We start from the raw sequence: 18,397 nt of genomic DNA on the forward strand, positions 1-18,397 counted from the left end.
ATCATTAATGCTTTAGGACAGTATTAAATAACTGCATTTTGGCAGCTCTTCAGGATTTTCCCTGGAGGGTTCTGGATTCATTTAACCTGCTAGTAATGGTTTTGACTTTTTTTTTTTTCTTCCGAGTAACTAGTCCAAAGAAAGAGCACAGAACGTTTAATTCAGGTATATTGAATGCTTGCATTTTTGTAGTCAAGATTTAGTTGATGTCCTGTGTTAACAAAGTACATCTGACTACGTGCCTGAAAGCAAGTTCAGTTCTGTTTAGAGGCACTGTTAGTTATCTCGTTAAAGTTGTATTAAACTTAAGCAGTGATCACTGATATCCAGCTTAATATTGTCTATTAATGAATATTGTCTATTTTAACATTTCTGAGACATATTTTTCATTTATCTAATGTAGCACTTCAATTTCCTAATGTAGTATAAGTTTTATAGTTCGTATTTATTTTGCTGTTTGTTATGTCAAGAAGTGTGAGAACAAATTAGTTTTTATTAAAGCCAGATAGCCCAATTTCATGTATTTGCAGTAATCCAATCAAGTATAGCTATTTAACAACAGATGAGTATCATCACCATCATCATCACCCGTCTTAAGGGTAGAACTGTTTGGTAATGTACAGAACACTTTAGTACTGCTTAAATACAGACCAATACATACATTCCACGCAGAAAAGCAATGGAGAACTGTATTGTATGTTCTGTTCACTTTGTGTACAGTGTATTAGTAAACTATTTTTTAGTGTGTTGTTATGAATATTTACAATGAAAATAATTCTCTTCAGGCAATCAATAATATGCTAGACCTCAATTATCCTCAAGATTTCTTGCTCAGAATATATGTATTTGTGAGTGTGTTTGTAATATAATACAAATATACATACATATATAGATTTTTAGAGACATAGGCGTTTACTTAAAGATATTTGTAGCTTACTGTTCAGTAAAGGAAGTGCTCTGTGTAGATTAACTGGCCTCATTTTGCTATACCTATAACAGATTGAGGAGTAGGAGGTCAAAGCAGAAGTTTGACCTAGCACCTTATCCTGAAATAGTGATGTTACTGTGCTAGTAAGTATACAGTGACATAAAATTAGATAAGATGCAGATTCTTTCCATGAGCATTAGGGAGAATAGGAAAAATATTTTCTTCCCAAATAAAATCCCTTTGCTCTACCATTTCCCACAGTGCTGTTCACTGTGTCATATTTAAAACATTTTTAAGTTAGACATACATCTCTTGTATTAGCCAACATTTGTTATTTATTAGATGCGAGAGCTTCTGTTCCAGTAATTTTTTTTCTAATTTGCTTTTATGTTTCCAAAGTCAAAGCTTAATTCTTTAAGATAGAATTTCTTATTTGTTGATCAAATACTGTTTTAAGAATTATTTCATATATATCATTTGCAGTACATCTCTCAACAAAGTTTTCTATGAGACAAGTAGTATTATACATTTAATCTCTTAAGATTATTTAGAGAAATGAGCATTATCTTGTTTTTTAAATACCTATGTAATGGTTATGATGTGTTTTGTTTGCAGTTGAAGAACAGTATTACATATTTTCAATACTTACTTTGATGCTAAATTTTAATTGGTAATTTCTACAACGTTTCAGGTATTTATTTTGGACAGAGTGGGGACAGACTCCTTGCATAGGCAAGGCACACTTAGATGGGTCTGAGAAGGTTGTGCTTGTGAGCCTGGGGATTGCATGGCCTAATGGGATTTCCATTGATTATGAGGTTAGTTCCTCTGTCTTTCAGTATATGTTAAAGTGTGCAGTATTTGTTATGTTTCATTTAAGCCAGCTGGACTTCCACTTTGATGATATCTTGATAACTCTTAATTAAATACTTAGACAAGACTGTTGATGTTTCCTTTAAAATTAATCTTTAGGAAAATAAATTATATTGGTGTGATGCTCGTACCGACAAGATAGAAAGAATTGACCTTGAGAGCGGAGGGAATCGGGAGATTGTGCTGTCAGGGAGCAATGTGGATATGTTTTCAGTTGCGGTGTTTGGAGCTTACATCTACTGGTCTGACAGGTAATTTATTTTTCATAAGTATTTGAGTCTCAAAATGTTATTTCAGTGCCAGGTGCTTCACCATTGTAGGATTAGCCATTCCTTAGTAAGATCACAGAATGGATCACAGAAACCTATGCAGTCTCCAAAGAAAGGGCGTTTCTGATGCTGAAAGCTAAAGCATATCAGTGTCATAGATGAGAACAGGTTTCTTCACCTTCTGTTTGGTGAACTCTCCACTGCCTTTCAGTCATTTGTTTGGTATGAATTAGTTGAGGATTGTTGATGAGACATCTTCAACTTTTTTGGCAGAGCACATGCAAATGGCTCTATTAGAAGAGGCCACAAGAATGAGGCCACGGATGCTGTGACCATGAGGACTGGCCTTGGAATAAACCTGAAGGAAGTGAAAGTCTTTAATAGAGCACGAGAGAAAGGTTGGCTGTTCTTAAGGATGCTATTGATTGTTTTAATATCATCTGCTACTTTTCATGTATGTTAAAGCATACCAAAAGTTAAGTAACCACTGATTTTATCTCCACTTTTTACTTCTGAAGTATTTTTTTTTTTAGCTAAAATTAATGTACTAAAGAAAACACATAGAACAAATTCTACTAAAATTCTTCTGAGTGTTTTAAGGAGAAAATAGAAAACAAAACCACTTCCTACCATTCCAGGTTTGGTGAGTTTTGTTTTGTTTTAAAGAAATAAAAAGGGGGGTGAAGAGGTGAAAAAACAGTCTTAGGTTTCGAAGGGCCTTAAACTATGCTTTAAAGAGCAGTAATCTTAGGTAGTCTGATTTCTATTTGAAAACAAGCCAGATATTCCTTCCCCCCTCCCCCCCCGCTAGGAATTCTTAGCCTCTATATCTTAAATATTTGTTTCCTGAGGTTACTTGGTTTTGAGTCCAAATTTTTTGTGTGGGAAGAGACATTGTAAATAATCAGATTTCCTTTATATTCTATTTATTTAGCAAATTCAAGAGACAAAAGTTAACATATACTCTTTGTGACTTATGGTATTGATGGTAAAATTTTATTCTCTGCTACCTGACTAATAATAATCTTGGTTTTAGCTCTCTTTTTCCTCTTAAAATTTTGGTTTTGAAGAAACCTTGAAAAACTTGTTTCAGTGAGCAGAGGTTGCTACAAGTCTACCAAAAATGATGATGATTTCCTCAGAACAAACTGTTACCAGGCCATACAGACAGATTTTCTATAAATATATTCAAAAAGAGAGGGGGAAAATGTTACTATAATACAAAATAAACTTTTTAACATAAGTATATCTCTGGTCTTGGTAGCACTTGAAAGTTGTTTTCATCACAGCATTACATACCCAACGATCCTGCTTCTTTTATACATCTTTCCTAAATAGCAGCATTAAATGACATGTAAAATAAATCTGTTTTTCTAAGAAAACATATTTAACAATCAATAAGAAAAACTGTCGTCACTTTTTATTCAAGATTTTTATTAAATACTTTTGAAAAAAAAAAAAACCACCAACCAAAACTTTGAAAACGTGTATTGATTTTACTAAGAATTTCTGCATGCAATTTCACAGTGCTGTGGGCATCATATTTTCTGGATAAAAATAAAATCCACTCAGAAATGTACTTTTAACTAGGCTAGAAACAGTTAATGTCTGCTTTATTGGAAGGGCTTTATATTCTAGAATTAGGAAAACAGAACAGTGGGTTAAAACAATGCTTCTTTACATGTAATGATTTTTATTCATAGCTTTAAAGACTTGATCGCATTAGGAGTAGAGGAACAGTTAGTGAGGCTAAAAATCTTTCTATGTTAGCTTGAAAAACATAACTGAATGATTTTTTTTAATACGCTTTTCAAATTTTACTAGGGTACAAATGGTTAATGTCTTTGGGAGGGGATGTCAGTGAGCCAGAAGGACAAAAGGGAAAAAACAGGTGAAAAAATGTTTTTTGGAATGTTTTTCTATATCACACTATTATATATATTTATATATATATTTTTTTTTTTAAGTTCATTGAAGTAGTTAATGCTGTTTAAAAAAAATGTAATTAGCTAGCTTCCTGAACTTCTATTATTAAAACAAAAAAAAAAAACCCAAATAAATCATCAGACAAACACAAAAGAACCCCACACACACTCCCAAAAAAATCCCCAGAAACCAAACAACTTGTGCTGATTGTAATTAATGCTTTTTTTCGAACACCTGTTTTACCCTTCCTGATGAGCCAGTCCTGCAGTGCTATTCCCAAGCAGATTCCTATCCTTCAGTGCTATTTTCTATGTGCACAAGAACATGCCCTAACTACACTGGTTTTGGAATTGCCCATTTTCAAAGATATTTACAGCTGGTGAACTGTGGAAGCATTGAAGTTTTCAAAGACTGGTTTTAGAAGCTTGAGGATCTTTTTCACATATTTTCCTTTCTCTTCTCAATCTCTCATCCTTCCAAACAGATATTAACATTTCTAGCCTAATAAAACTTTAAAAGAACCTTTAAAACAAACTAAATGTAAAAATGTGTACAGTGAAATCTCCAATGTTTTTGCATAACTGTAGAGGAATGTCTCATGTAATGTTGCCTAGGAACACAAAACTCAACATGTCTAATTTTAAGAGCAAGTTCTCTCCTATCCCCCATTATCTTTTTCTTAAAAGTATCTTTAGCTTCAAATGTAGCAGTTAGGAAAAACAGTCAACAGTATTTTCAGACACTACATGTTCCCCAACAAGTATTACGGTTTTCTACCTGAAAACAGTCTATTTAAAACATTTTCTTCACAATCTGAAAAACTTTCAGAAGTGGGAAAATTACTATATTGAAAGAGCTGAATTGTATGGAAAGTGCTGTCAGGAACAGAAGCTAAATTATCTAAAGTAACTATGATATTAATTCATACATAGTCCAAAACAGAAATAGGAAAATAGCTCCTAATTATTGACAATTACTGTAATTTTAAATATTGCTTGCAAGAAGTGTAGTTTAAGTCATTGAAGTTATTAATTTGACAATGATTTCTTAATGGTACGCATTTGTCAGGGAGTTTTTAAAGACAGGATTTAAGGTAATTAGAACAAAATGTTAGGAAATATCTTTATCAAAACCATGGAACTGAACTAACACAGTTTTGTACCTGTCAGTATGTATGTTTTCATTTTGATAGAAATTGTCTAAAACCAGTGCTGTATTCTGATGGTATCTAAATTTGATATTTTGCCAGTAACTGGTGTTTAAAAAAAAAATGAAATCTTTCAAAGTGCTTGAAACAGTCTCTAAAGCTTCAGCTCATTATTAAGGATTAACTCTTTTTATTATTTTCTATTCATAAAATGCATACTCTTATGAATTGGAAAGGACAGTAATTATATTTCCACATTAACCATATTCTTTAAAGTTGTCTTTACATTGTAGTTAAAGTTACATTCTTTACTATTTTGGCCTTCGTTTTACTTCTGGATATTTAATAGAAACTATTTTATGAGAAGAATTCTCAGAATACGTAAAATTAGGTTTTGATTAGCTAAGTGTAATGTTTTAAAAGATTTTTTTTATTTTTTATTTTTAATTTTGATTCTACAGGTACTAATGTTTGTTCCAAGAATAATGGTGGATGTCATCAACTTTGCCTTTATCGGGGAAATGCACGGAGAACATGTGCTTGTGCACATGGCTATCTTGCAGAAGATGGAATTACTTGCCTGAGACATGAAGGATACCTGTTGTACTCTGGAAGGACAATATTAAAAAGTATACATATTTCAGATGAAAACAACTTAAATTCACCAGTGAGGCCATATGAAAATCCAGAGTACTTCAAAAATGTGATAGCTCTTGCTTTTGACTACGGTCTGAAAGGAAGAGGTACAAATCGCATATTCTTCAGTGATGCACACTTTGGAAATATACAAGTCATTAAAGACAACTGGACTGGCAGAAAAGTGCTAATTGAAAGTAAGTAAAGAAAATATTTCCCCAAATATATCTTTTTTTTTCAATAAACTTTATTAAGTGTTAATAATCACTTGATTTAATAGAGTAAAAAAGTCAATAAAATTTTGCCGTACATAAGTATATAACACAATTACTGTGTTTTATCCCTATGAGATACATTTAAACCTTACTTTTAAAATTACAACTTCAGAACAATTTATAACAATTTTGCAGTGTGTGAAGCCTATTACTGGAAAACATAAGTGATAATGACAGTGCTTAATTTATATTACTGTGATTTTTTAAGGAGCTTTACTGTTGAAACAAACCCTCAATCTACAATGCTTGGAGATGAAAAAGTCCCCTTACTCCATGAACTTATTGGTTGTTTATTTTTCTAGGTAGCGGGGGTGAAGTACTGTAAGATACCCGTGCTGACATAGCCATTCCTTGGTATAAAACATAGGACCTTGGTCAGTTGTTCAGTTGACTCACCCTTCTCATAGTGAGCCCAAGAAAAGTCACTTGTGCGCATGGATAATTGGAGGCAAAGTCTTCAGTAGAGGCTTACTTAGTAGTTTTGCATATTTAATATGCCTTCATTCACCAAACTAGTAGGAGGAGTTGTATGAAGCTTGACATATTTTTAGCCTTTGAATACTTGAAGCCAGATACACTGCTGTCAAGGAATTGCCACCAATATCATCACTGAAGTCTTGAGGACAAGACACAAAAGATTTTGCAGCTGAGGCCTCAGTGAAATCTTCTGAGAATTTGGCACGGAAATCTTTGTCAACAAAGTCTAACGTAACTTTAATACAAGGTGTAAGTAATATGTTATCATGGTTAGTCATGGTAAAATTAGAATTCAAGGAAAATCTGAAAGTGAATGTATAAGAAATGTATCCTTAATGCTAAACATCCAAAAATCTGTGCTACAGATATCTAAGTTCTAAAAACTTCTGCTGTCTCTTTTTTATCTTTCAATTTAATTGTTCTAAAACATGCAGTAAACCTCATTCATCTGTAGTAAGTTATCCAGTGCATATATTTACTGTGTTTCTTCTTTTCCATGTAATTTTTGGTTGTTGTCTGGGTTTTTTGGAGGCTGCAGTTAATTTCAGTAACTGTTTTCCAAAATGTCTGAAGTGTTGTCTAGTTTTTGCTCCTTATGTGTGCGGATGGTTCTCAGCTGAATTTCTGATGTCATATGTTGCCTACAGCATTGCTACATTTAGCTATTTATTTGGGTCGAACAGTATAATAACAAGGCTAAACGAAGCAATTAAGAATAATGGAAGTATATTTGATGTGGAACATATCACCCTTTGCTGTTGCATATTAAGGAAATATTTTTAGAAAAGAAAGAAGTTAAACAGCTACAAACTGACCAAGTATTAATCTACCATTGACTCTGGATAATTGTATCATTATGTAGCTCAGCACTGTGGTGCTGGGAAAGTATTTGTGGTCATGAAAAACTGTTGACAGTAATGAACAGAAAAGCATTTTTCAGATATGATACAAGATTTTTTTTTTTTTTTTTTACTTTGAGTTTTTATGTGTGCATATTTTAGAGGAATTAATGTTCTCCGTATGAAGATATGGTAAAAAGAAACTAAACAATGTTGCCAGGATGTTCTCATTACTCCCAGGGAAGCATCAAAACCTAGGGATTCAGACTTGTGGTTAGCTGTGCAAAAGACACTGACAGCTCACAAAATGTGCAGTGCTGACATACAACCATTGTTTTTGATCTTCGTGTGATAGGAAGAGATTAAAAGTATTATATGAAAAGCCATTGGAAGCAGGCAAAGAGAAGAAAGAAGGTACTGGTGAAGCACCAATGCAGATAGAAATTGTTTTTTTAAAAGAACAATAAAGTGTTCCTCATTACTGTATAATAGGTGGTTGTACAAGAGCTAAAGACATTCCATAATGCATAGTTGAGAATTACAGTTTTAAGACATTATTAGGAAGTTGTTTCTACTTGTAATCTTAATATGCCTGATTTCATTTTTCATTAGCAGACTCAGCATTCTGAATAATTGAATGTCAAATGAAATTTTGTATCCTTGCAAAAAACTTACTGTATAGATTCTTGCGATGTATTTGTGAACTATGGTCTTTGTTTTCTAGAAATGCTTCAGTTGTTTTTTCACTGTAAATTACAAGGGATAACACATCCTAGTATATGTTAGCTTATTGTTCTCCTTCATGTGTTTTAAATCCCTTTTCTTTATGTTGAGTCATTAATTTTAAACTGGTATTTTTATACTACATATCCTTCCTTTCCACAGTCTGCACATGATTTTCTCTCACTGTAAACAGAAGGCAGTTTGAGACTGCTTGATATAGTGGAAGTGTATACCAACAGTGATACCTAAAGGAAAAAGCAGTGATAAGACTGGTTGACACCAGTGATTCCGTTCATCAGAAGACATAAAATTTTCTGATTTCCATCTTAACTATATGCGATTACATAGAAACAAAATTAAATCCAGCAGAGAGATCAAGAAATAACATCTTCAGCGTTCATTTTTGCTGTCTTTTTCCCCTCAAACTTATTAGCACGCGTCTCTATAAAGCTTTTCTTTATTAGGAAGATATTCAAAACCGCATTGCAAGTATCTAGTTCTAACAATTTTACAACCACTTCCTACCTCATTAAGTTGAAGTCTAGAAATCATACAAACCTTTACTCATTATTTGACTCAGAGAAAATAAAGCACATTGTATACAAGATACTATTGTCCCAGATTTTTACTTCTCTGAATGTAGATCTGCACGTAAAGAATCCATTGGCTGGTCTCACTGAGCTCAGATATCCCATTCAAATCTAACATGTTTGTGAACTTTTCTGCATGCTAAAAACAGTTAAGATATATAGAGCCCTTTGTTAAACAGGTTTCCAATACACTAAAAACAGACTTACAGCTCACAAGCAAACCATTATCTAACATGTTTTTAGCTCACTGAGAACAGATTTACTACTAAGAAACAACCCATTATCTAACATGTTTCCAGTTCACTGAAAACAGATTTACAACCCATACGCAAGCTATTATCTAACATAGTTCCGACTCACTGAATATTGATTTAGAATTCATAAACAACCCATTATCTGACAAATTTTCACCTCACTGAACAGATTTGCAACTCGTAAACAACCCATTAGCTAGCACATTTTCAGCTCAGGGAAAGTAGATTTACAGCATATCAACAACTTTATCTGACTTGTTCCAGTTCACTGAAATCAGATTCAAACTCAGGGAGAACCCAGTACCTGATAGGGTTCTTTCTTTAGCACGAACAAAAAATAACGACAACAACATGTAGCATGTGCGCAGTATGCCATACCCTAACACATTTATTTTTTGTGCAGAGTAGGTTTTTGGAGTGGATTCTTTCTTTCATCTCTGAACTCTGCTGTTGAAAGAAGTGTTATTTCCTTTGGTCAGTAGGGACTTGTTCTTTCTTACTATTAACTTCATAGGGTCAATCTTTTGTGATTGCCAATTTTTACAAAAATTACCTTGTTCTTGTTTATGATTTTCCAGAAATAGTCTTTTGGGTGGTGAATTCAGTATCACTTATTTTATTGCTGTAGCGTCATATACAGCTTAATCCAATCTGTAGACATTTTTTAAATTAACTTACTGATGGAGCAGCCTATTTAAATATGTTGTGACATGACTACCATGTATGGTCACAGTCTTTTAGTCTCAGTCTTTCCTTCCAAAAAGTGTGTGAGGTTACATTTTATCACCTTTCTTATTTTAAGTATGTGCTTTGATAAGTACTAGACTGTGAAGGAATGAGTAGATATTTACTCTGGGGTCCACACCCACTAATTTCTTTGTAACCTTCTGCTATTTAGTTTTGTAACTAAACAAATGCACTTTACACAGACTAGACAGATTCTGCTTCTAACCTGTAACCTAAGCTGGCTATACAAGCGTGTGCTGTTGTCTCCTGTTGTGTTGCAGAAGCTTCATGAAGCTAAGGCAAAATGTGCAAGAGCCTTCATGACATTCCTATTTTTCATTGTCAATGGCAGCCCTTTGTAAAATAAAACAGTCACAGGGATTATAGTTGGAAAATTCATGCTATATATATATACATCCTTTGTTCTTCTAGTTTTAGGAATCATTCAGGATTCAAACTGCAAAAAGGGGTTGAACCATTGCCTCAACAAATCAAATCTTAATTCTTTTGGTATTCTAAAGGAGATCTGGGGAGATTGCATACACTTTGGAACTTGTTTTACATTTAATTGTAGCCCCCAGTGGACTGTAGGCTTTGTTGGAAATTGAAAGAAAGGCATTAAATACAAAAAGAGCTACACAAGGTAAGAGATTTACATGGAAGTGACACTGAGCTTAAATCAATATGTTGGGGTGGCCATCTCTGAACAATTTTCACAATTTCTGTGTATCCGTACCAGAACCAGACTGTCTAACTGTTCCCAATCTCTCTAGGAGAATTTGTTACTGAAAACCTAAGCTGAAGTGAGGTAATGGAGCAGTATACAGGAAGAAAGAACAGAAACCAGTAGCAGTTAAAGGCACAGAGTTATGTAAGGAGCTATTTTGAAATCTGACTTCTTCAAAATTGCTACAGGTTATCAGTTGCATTTGGAACAGTACGGTCTATTCTTCTCTGAAAGGGAGTCCGGGGAGAATTTTGCTCTTATTTCCTTTGTCGTTAATCACTTTTAGACAGAACAACACTTATTTCAAACTTCTGAACCAGTTTGTATAGTATTTAAACTGGAAGCCATTTCAAAGGCACTCTGATAAACACATGTGAAGTACTTTAAAAAACTTTATAGATCTAAATAGACCTATCTTCCATCTGTAAGTAATTTTAAAGGAGATTGAAATGCCTGAAAATGAAAATGTTTCCACAGAAGCAAGCATCTATTTGATATATGAGGCTTCTTGGTATGATATGCTTATCCCCTCTCATATTGCATCTCTCACTGACTATTGTTTGTTATGTCAACTGATAAATGAGAAGTTAACTTTATTTTTAATGTTGTGATGATCTGAATAGAGATTTCTTCCACCTGGGATTAGAGGTTTCAAATTGACTCAGAGAAAGTCCGTGAAAGATAATATATTGTTCAGATAGTAGATTCATTGTGATTTTGATGGAGCAAAGAACTAATGGGAGCCTTCATGAAATTACTATCATGAAGACCAGTATGCTAAACTTCTTGTTTCATGTTACGCGTAAGATTATTACCACTGTTGCTTTACCCATTGAGCTAAAAAATGCAGTATATTTGATGGGCTAAAAGTATGCTTTTTTTCTTTTTTAATACCCAAGATTGAGGCCTAATTTGCAAATCACTTGATACACTTCTCTTCTTTGCTTTGTTATCCTTCCTTCTCTGCCTGACTAGAGGCAGAGTGCCAGAAAAGTGTTGCTTTCATTCTTCCTTCCCTGGTGAACACGACATTGTGTATCAGCAGCTCTGAAAAAGTCTAAAATTTCTATTGGCTGAGAATGGAGAAAAGACCATCTTAAACCATCTCTGTGATAAACCATCTTTGTGAGCTATCTCCATCCTGGTAAAAATGCAAACTAAGATTAGCTTTAGACAGCGGATGACTTGCTAGTGGATAGCTAATTTGCAGTGGGCAACAAGAAGCTGCCTCATAGCATTTAATTTCTGGAGACAGCTTTTTGTTGTCTGAAGTTGTGTCAAAACTTATATTTATACAAGGAAGAATTTTTTAATTTTTTTTAATTTATTTTTTTTTTAAACTAAGCCAAAGCCTGCCACAGTGCACCTGCAGAAAAACTGCAGCCCTGAAGTAAGTTTGATGTAGTGGCACAACATTAGGCAGAAGACCAATGAGGGAGTTAGAAACTAAAGAAAAGAGAGGAGAAAAAAAGAGGGAGGAAAGGCAAATGAAAGCAAATGAGAGGGAGGAAAAAGTATTAAGATGATATGCTTTCAATGAGCTGGTTTTGGTTGGTTTTTTTTTCTATCTGTAAATAATGGCACTTCACATTCTGCCAGTGTAACGTCTTTCACAGCACAAAAGGAAGTGTTACATGAAAAAATGTCCCTTCTGTTTTGAACTTTAGGCACTAGTGTCTATAGAAGGTGAAAATCTTTTCACTGCTAACATCAAGTGTTGCATCCTGTGATGTATTGTAAGTCTTTTAAATGTGTTCCAATGTGTGCTACTATTCTTTCTAACAAAATGGGTCCAATTTTAGTGTCAAAAAGGCATCTATTTTCCCATTTCTCTTACAGAGCATTAAATTTGGTACATCGTATGAGATCCCTTTAGTTTTGGAGCTTTCTTCTCCAGGAAAGAAATTTTTAATCTGTTAAAAATAAACAATATTGTTGCTTTTCATTTCATAAATGAATTGGATTCATTTTAATTGCATGTGTAGGAGTCCAGTGATTTTTCACTTTTCAAAGGAGGGAAAGTGAAAGGCTACGGTTAAGTCCTAGGACATTTAAGTAGTAAAAACTAAAATTTATTACAACTGCAGCTTTGTTAGTGAAAAGCAAAGTGTCTGGTTTATCACTATATTTTTTCTCTATGTGGCTGCAGATTATGATTGCAGGATAAAATTTATGAGCTGTTGCTATATATGGATAATGTTTACTAACTTTATATTAAGCAATTGTTGTGCAGAAATACATATTTCTAGAATATGTATTTGCTTAGCTTTGTTCAGCTGTTCCTGGTTTGAAACTCTGAAATGTGCTCCTGGCGGGAGCTGACTTACACTGGTATTTCCATTCAGTATGTCCTGAGCATTTCCAACATCAGTATTCAAGAAAGGTGCTTCTCCCTACTAAACTTAAGATTTTTCATGAAGAATTAATACTGTTTGTGACAGCTTCAATTTTCCACGTTGCCCCTAAATTTTTATTGATGTAAGTATTTGCTGATAAAAATTTTTACATCAGCAGCCATGGCTTAGTTGCATAAAATGCAAAACTATATTTGATGAATTCTCAAAGCTATACAGAGGAGCATCTCTTGAATTTTTTACTTTTTTTTTTTTTTTTTTTTTTTTTTTGTATTCTGAATAATAATGTGCTCCAGCAAATATTATTAGGTTATTAGGCTATTCTGCCATTAGTGCTTCTAGTATCTCTGTAGTGTTTGACTGTACTTCAACAGTGATAGAAAAAAGTGTGATTATGTGTATTCATTAGAAAGCTTATTAGTCCTGGAGTAGTCAGGGTAGTCACTCACATGGTATTAATTTAAAGGTGGTAAGGCTGAGTAGTAGTGTTTTTGAGTCTACATATAGTAGATAAAAAGATAATGTGAGCTTCTGTAATTAGAAAAAAAGAATCTTCCATGACAGTTGTTGATATTTTAAAAAAATCTTATAAAACACTTCCGTCTCTGTATGTTAGCTTTCCATTCTAAAAGGCTTTCTGCTTTTAAAGCCTCTCGTACATGGATACTGTAACTATATTAAAAGTTATGGTATTATAACACTTGTTAACTAGTAATGATACACTGAACTATACTGGGAGGGTTACAGTTTACAGTTATACAAAATACTATTCTTTTTTCTAAATTGTTGAGTTCCCTATATTTCCTGAAGTATATGATGTATCATTATTCCTTTGCCACATTATTCCACACTGACCCTAAACCTAATCAAAGAGTAATTTTGATTACATAACAGACGACAGTATATTGCAGGTTTACATCTCTGTCGTTTTCTTCAGCAAGCTGTCAGGCAACAGCTACAGAAAGGTTATATCCTTTGTTGGGGAAAAAAAGTAATTCGAGGTAGATAAAGATTTCCGCATAAAAAGCTGTTAGTTATTTTTTTCCACCATGATAAAAAGGGATAAATCATTCTTTGAAGGAATATATTATAGTCCACAAGAATGAAGACAATAGAATTAAATACGTAGTTGTATTTAGTAACAGAAACCCAACTTGGTTTTTAGAAGCTCGTTATCAAGGCAAATTAAGATGCTTCTCCAAAATGAAACACTGAATGACTTGCTGATTGATTCTTGCAGGATCAACTTTTCCTTCAGGTATCTCTGTCCTATTTACATCACCAGGACTCCCTAAATTCTAACCCCATAGTAGTGAGCATGCAGGTATTCACAGAGCATTGATGGGTCACTTGCTCTCAAAGGTCCAGATTTGCCCAAAAGCGCAGACCTGCCTTGTCTAGCTCAAAACTGGTCATCACCAGTGTTGTACCACAGGTATGTTGAATCAATATCTAATGCACTTCATTGCACAGAAATACCATCCATCTGTTATATACTGTTCACTTGGTTGGTTAGTTCATCTAAGTATGATTAAAGTAATCATCTGCAGGTTAGGTTTATACTCTTTTTTTATGCTAAGAGCAACTGATGATACTACAAGGGGTAATGTCTTTAAAACTGGAAGAGGGAAGATTTAGATTTGATATTGGGAAGAAGTTACTTCCTTTGAGGATGGTGAGACACTGGAACAGGTTGCCTGGAGAAGGTGTGGAGCCCCATCCCTGGAAGTGTTCAAGTGGATGGGGCTTTGAGCAATCTGGTCTAGTGGAAGGTATCCCTGCCCATGTCAGGGGTATTGGAACTAGATGGTCTTTTATGCTCCCTTCCAACCCAAACCATTCCATGATATGAACTCAAGCTTTTGTATTTGGAGAGAACTGCAAATTAGCCTTTCTTATAAGGTCTCTTCCAACCCAAACCATACTGTGATATGATACAATTCATCAGGTGTTTTGTATAGACCTTTATGAGTTTCCTGTTGGACTATAAATATCCTGCTACTTAGGCATCTGCCTCTCTTCAACACTGTACTTATTTCACAGATACAGAAATTATGTACGATATTTTATGTATCTTCATTGACGTAGACTAAAGTAATGTTATAAAGCCAGAGAGCTATTTGCCTGGTATTTTCTGAAGGTGTTAGAAGTATTTCTTGAGCAATTATTCAGTATTTCTATTTTTATTTGCGTGCAGACTGATTTTTCAGTTGTCATTAGGAAGACAACAAACATTTTGTTAGATGTGAGATACTTTCTAAGAAAACAAAGGGTTATTTTTTCTGGATTCTAAAAACATATTTTAGAACTTATGCTTTTCTAAAATTATTCTACTTCTCTTTAGACTATTCCCAACAAATGTTTATTCTTTCCAGTGGTGGCTATTTCAGTGAATTTGAAGGAATAATAAGATTACGTACATGGAGATGTTCGTAGTGTCTTGAAGTTAAGTAAGTCAGTTGTTGTCTTGAAGAACCCAAAGTCTTTGTTTATACTGTGTTATTGATGATCTTTAATTTGTAATAGTGCGCAGCATGGGTTTATATTTTGAAGATGAAGAAAAATTATACAAATATCTGCTGATTTTAGCAAACTTTACATGTGCTCTGAAAAAAAAAAGTCAAAATAGGACAATGAAATAATTGGTTATTACAGTTCAGAGTTGTTTATGCCATACTTGATATTTAAGATTTCTGTTATGGTAGAATATATGGTGGCTTTTTTTTTTACATGTGACTGACAGAAGCAATTAAGAAATTAAATCTCCTAATTTTTGAGACAAATGGAACTTGTTTTAGTTTTACCTTTTAATTACAATTTGTTGTTGTCTTGGTCTTTTTGTTTGGCACATGGCTTCCTGCTTTATAGTACTTGTGGAGCAAAGTAGAAAGGTAAATAATAATTTAAAGTTCTAATTGTGCAGTCAGATTTGTAGACATAAACCCTTTTCTTCAGGTGCTTTATTGCTTGCGATGAAATGGTGACCACCTGTTATCTATCACCGTAATCTTACAAAAGCAGATTGACAGAAAGCAGTATCATCTCTTGTGACCAGTCTGGTATAACAATTGCCAGGCTGTATCCTGAAAGGTAAACTGAAAAACCGATTCAGAGAATGAATAAAGATCAAACAGGTGCTAATGTTAAGTATTGAACATTGAAGTCTTCAAAGTTCTGATATGGAAGTGCTGTTTATGCTCAGTTTATTACTTTGGTGGCTTTTCAGTATTAAAAAAAAAATATCATTGGCAGTTGTTCTTGCTTGACAACTTTGCTAAAGAAAAGAAGTTGGAAAAAAACATAAAATTAAAGAAGAAAGGTGATTTAACTGGTGCAACTGGAGAAGTTTTGACAGAAAAGGAGATAAACATCTAGGAAACTGAGAAATAGTATATACATTACCAAAACTCACTGGCTACAGCTATTGGATAATTTAAACTTTTATGTCCTTAGGATTTTTATTTTCTGTTTGCAGTAATGAGGGAGCTCTAACCTGAATTCTTCAGTTATTGATTTGTTGGTTGTCCATTCCCTGGGAAAGTCAGATGAAGATCAGCATGACAGTATTTATAGGCTGCATCTCATCTGCGGGATGCAATCTGTCTTCGTTAAGTTCAGTAGAAGTGATAGATAGCATTTGGCAATGTAATGATGTGATCACTCTACCATTGCCTTTGTAAATCATAAGCTGTTGCATTCTCTTGTGTAGATATTTAATCAGTTATACACTCCATTACTGATTTAATTCGGAATGTCAGTGGCAGGTGAATAATGTGAGTATTTGTATATTAATATCATATTGTATTAATGTTCCTTTCATTTAAGTATGCTATTCATGTGAAAATCATAAACTGTTTCTTCATGGCTAGAATAAATTTAATCAGTGCTGTAGGCATCTAATGCCATCAGTGTTTTAATTCAATATGTCAGTGAAACAAATGTGTTTCTTTTCATTTCCAGTTTCTTTATGCTTTACTAATTCAGAATATTATATGATGCTGTGAAAATGTGAAGCTGAGAGTAGATAAATTGCTAAGTTTCATCCTGTCAGTAGATTTTAGGACTGAATCCCCCGATTATAGCACCAGAGAGGATGAGTACATATTTCTGATATTTTTTGAAGTAACTGAATAGCTAATGATAAATTGATTTTTAAAAAAAAAAAAAAAAGTGCTTTTCAGTATTTCTTAAGGAGGTGTGAAATAAGAAAATATAAAATATCAATGCAAACTGGTAATGATATAACGCTAGAATGCAGTTGCTTTGGAATATTTCCAGTGTCCTCTCTTTGGCAATATGAAGTTGCTTGAAGATTTTTCTTTTAAGGAACCACCTCCAAGTGGCTAGAGGGTCATTCTGGGACCATTTCTATCCTCAGTTGGCACCTATTTTATCATTGATAAAAGAGCTTATATGAATTTTGTGATTCTTTACTAACCTCTAGAACAAAAAGTTTGTTTTAACTTAGAAACAACATAAACTAACAAAACCTACTAGCACTGATAACTTAATATATTGAAGATTTGCCTGAGAAGTGTAGTGGTGGTACTTCATACTCAAGCTAATAAGAAGAATAAGTTGTGTTTTCTGTTGTAAGAATTTATTTAAATGTTGAATAACTCCAACACCTACTCTCTTAAGTCTTACACCATTGACTTTAAAACCACCTTACTTACAGATTTCTACAAGTATTAAATGAGTCTTGTCTGTATTGGTGGAGTTCTTAACTCCATAAGTAAGGAATATGATAAAACTAAAAGTTACCAGAAGAGTGTGTTCAGTATAAATCCTCCAGAAGTTATACTTTTGATGAAGGTAAGCAAGTGCACTTGGCATGTGTTTGCAGCAGACAGTTTTATATTTAATTAGTGGTCGGGGTTTTTTGTGGGTTTGGTTTTTGAATTTTTTTTTGTTTTGGTTTGGTTTTTTTGTTTGTTTTGGTTGGTTGGTTGGTTTTTTCCTTATATCAAGGCAATTGAATTACACTGATTTTTATTTCTACATGAAAAGCTTAATTTTGTTTTACTCTGAATTCTTATAGTGTTTATGAAGCCGTTATCATCTACAGGCTTGTCACCTGAACCGTTTGATACTTTCAGATTTAATTTGCTCATCTAATAAGGAGCCCTCTCTTCTTTAAAAAGCATACGTACATCAAGCAGTTCATGCAGTTTTACTTGTAATAAAACATTTCCTGAATTGGTTATCTGTTATTTGATTTCAGGCAGCTTTCACAGCCTGATTCTGTTGCAGTGTGATTTTCAGATTTTTTTTCTTTTCAGTCACAATCTTAATCAGTGAAGTTCCCATTAATATTGTTAACAGCATCATTATGTTTTGCCTACTACAGAAGAGTTTGGGGCTATGTTGTATAAACAGTTTGCTTTCAAATACCTTGACAGATTCAGACAAGAAACTAAAGAAAGCAAGCTAAAGTTGATATATATTCAAGAGGTTACATGAGTGGTGATTTTTATTTTTTTTTTTGCTGATATTTGCCTTACAAATAACAGCACAATTTGCAGCAAATCTTAGTTAAATCCTCATCTCCTAAGGGCTATATCTTTAACCACAAGGCAAAGACTTGATTCAGTTTTCCTAAAAACTTCCATAATAAAGATGAAGAAACACTCAATATTCACAGATATGAAAG

The 18,397-nt window shown here is 33.5% G+C and overlaps 1 protein-coding gene across 10 annotated transcripts in view; it reads left to right on the forward strand.

Annotated features, from left to right (window-relative positions):
* Positions 1–18,397, forward strand: part of LRP1B (LDL receptor related protein 1B) — a 752,766-nt gene that overhangs the window by 575,071 nt on the left and 159,298 nt on the right. For all 10 annotated transcript variants that reach the window (XM_030487472.1, XM_030487474.1, XM_030487475.1 and 7 more), the window contains 4 exons: positions 1,620–1,746; positions 1,901–2,052; positions 2,344–2,468; positions 5,605–5,976. In XM_030487472.1, the coding sequence (XP_030343332.1) occupies positions 1,620–1,746; positions 1,901–2,052; positions 2,344–2,468; positions 5,605–5,976 (776 nt within the window). The remainder of the gene's footprint in view (positions 1–1,619; positions 1,747–1,900; positions 2,053–2,343; positions 2,469–5,604; positions 5,977–18,397) is intronic.

This window comes from Strigops habroptila, chromosome 5, assembly GCF_004027225.2.
Source record: "Strigops habroptila isolate Jane chromosome 5, bStrHab1.2.pri, whole genome shotgun sequence".
In the NCBI taxonomy this organism is placed as follows: Eukaryota; Metazoa; Chordata; class Aves; order Psittaciformes; family Psittacidae; genus Strigops; species Strigops habroptila.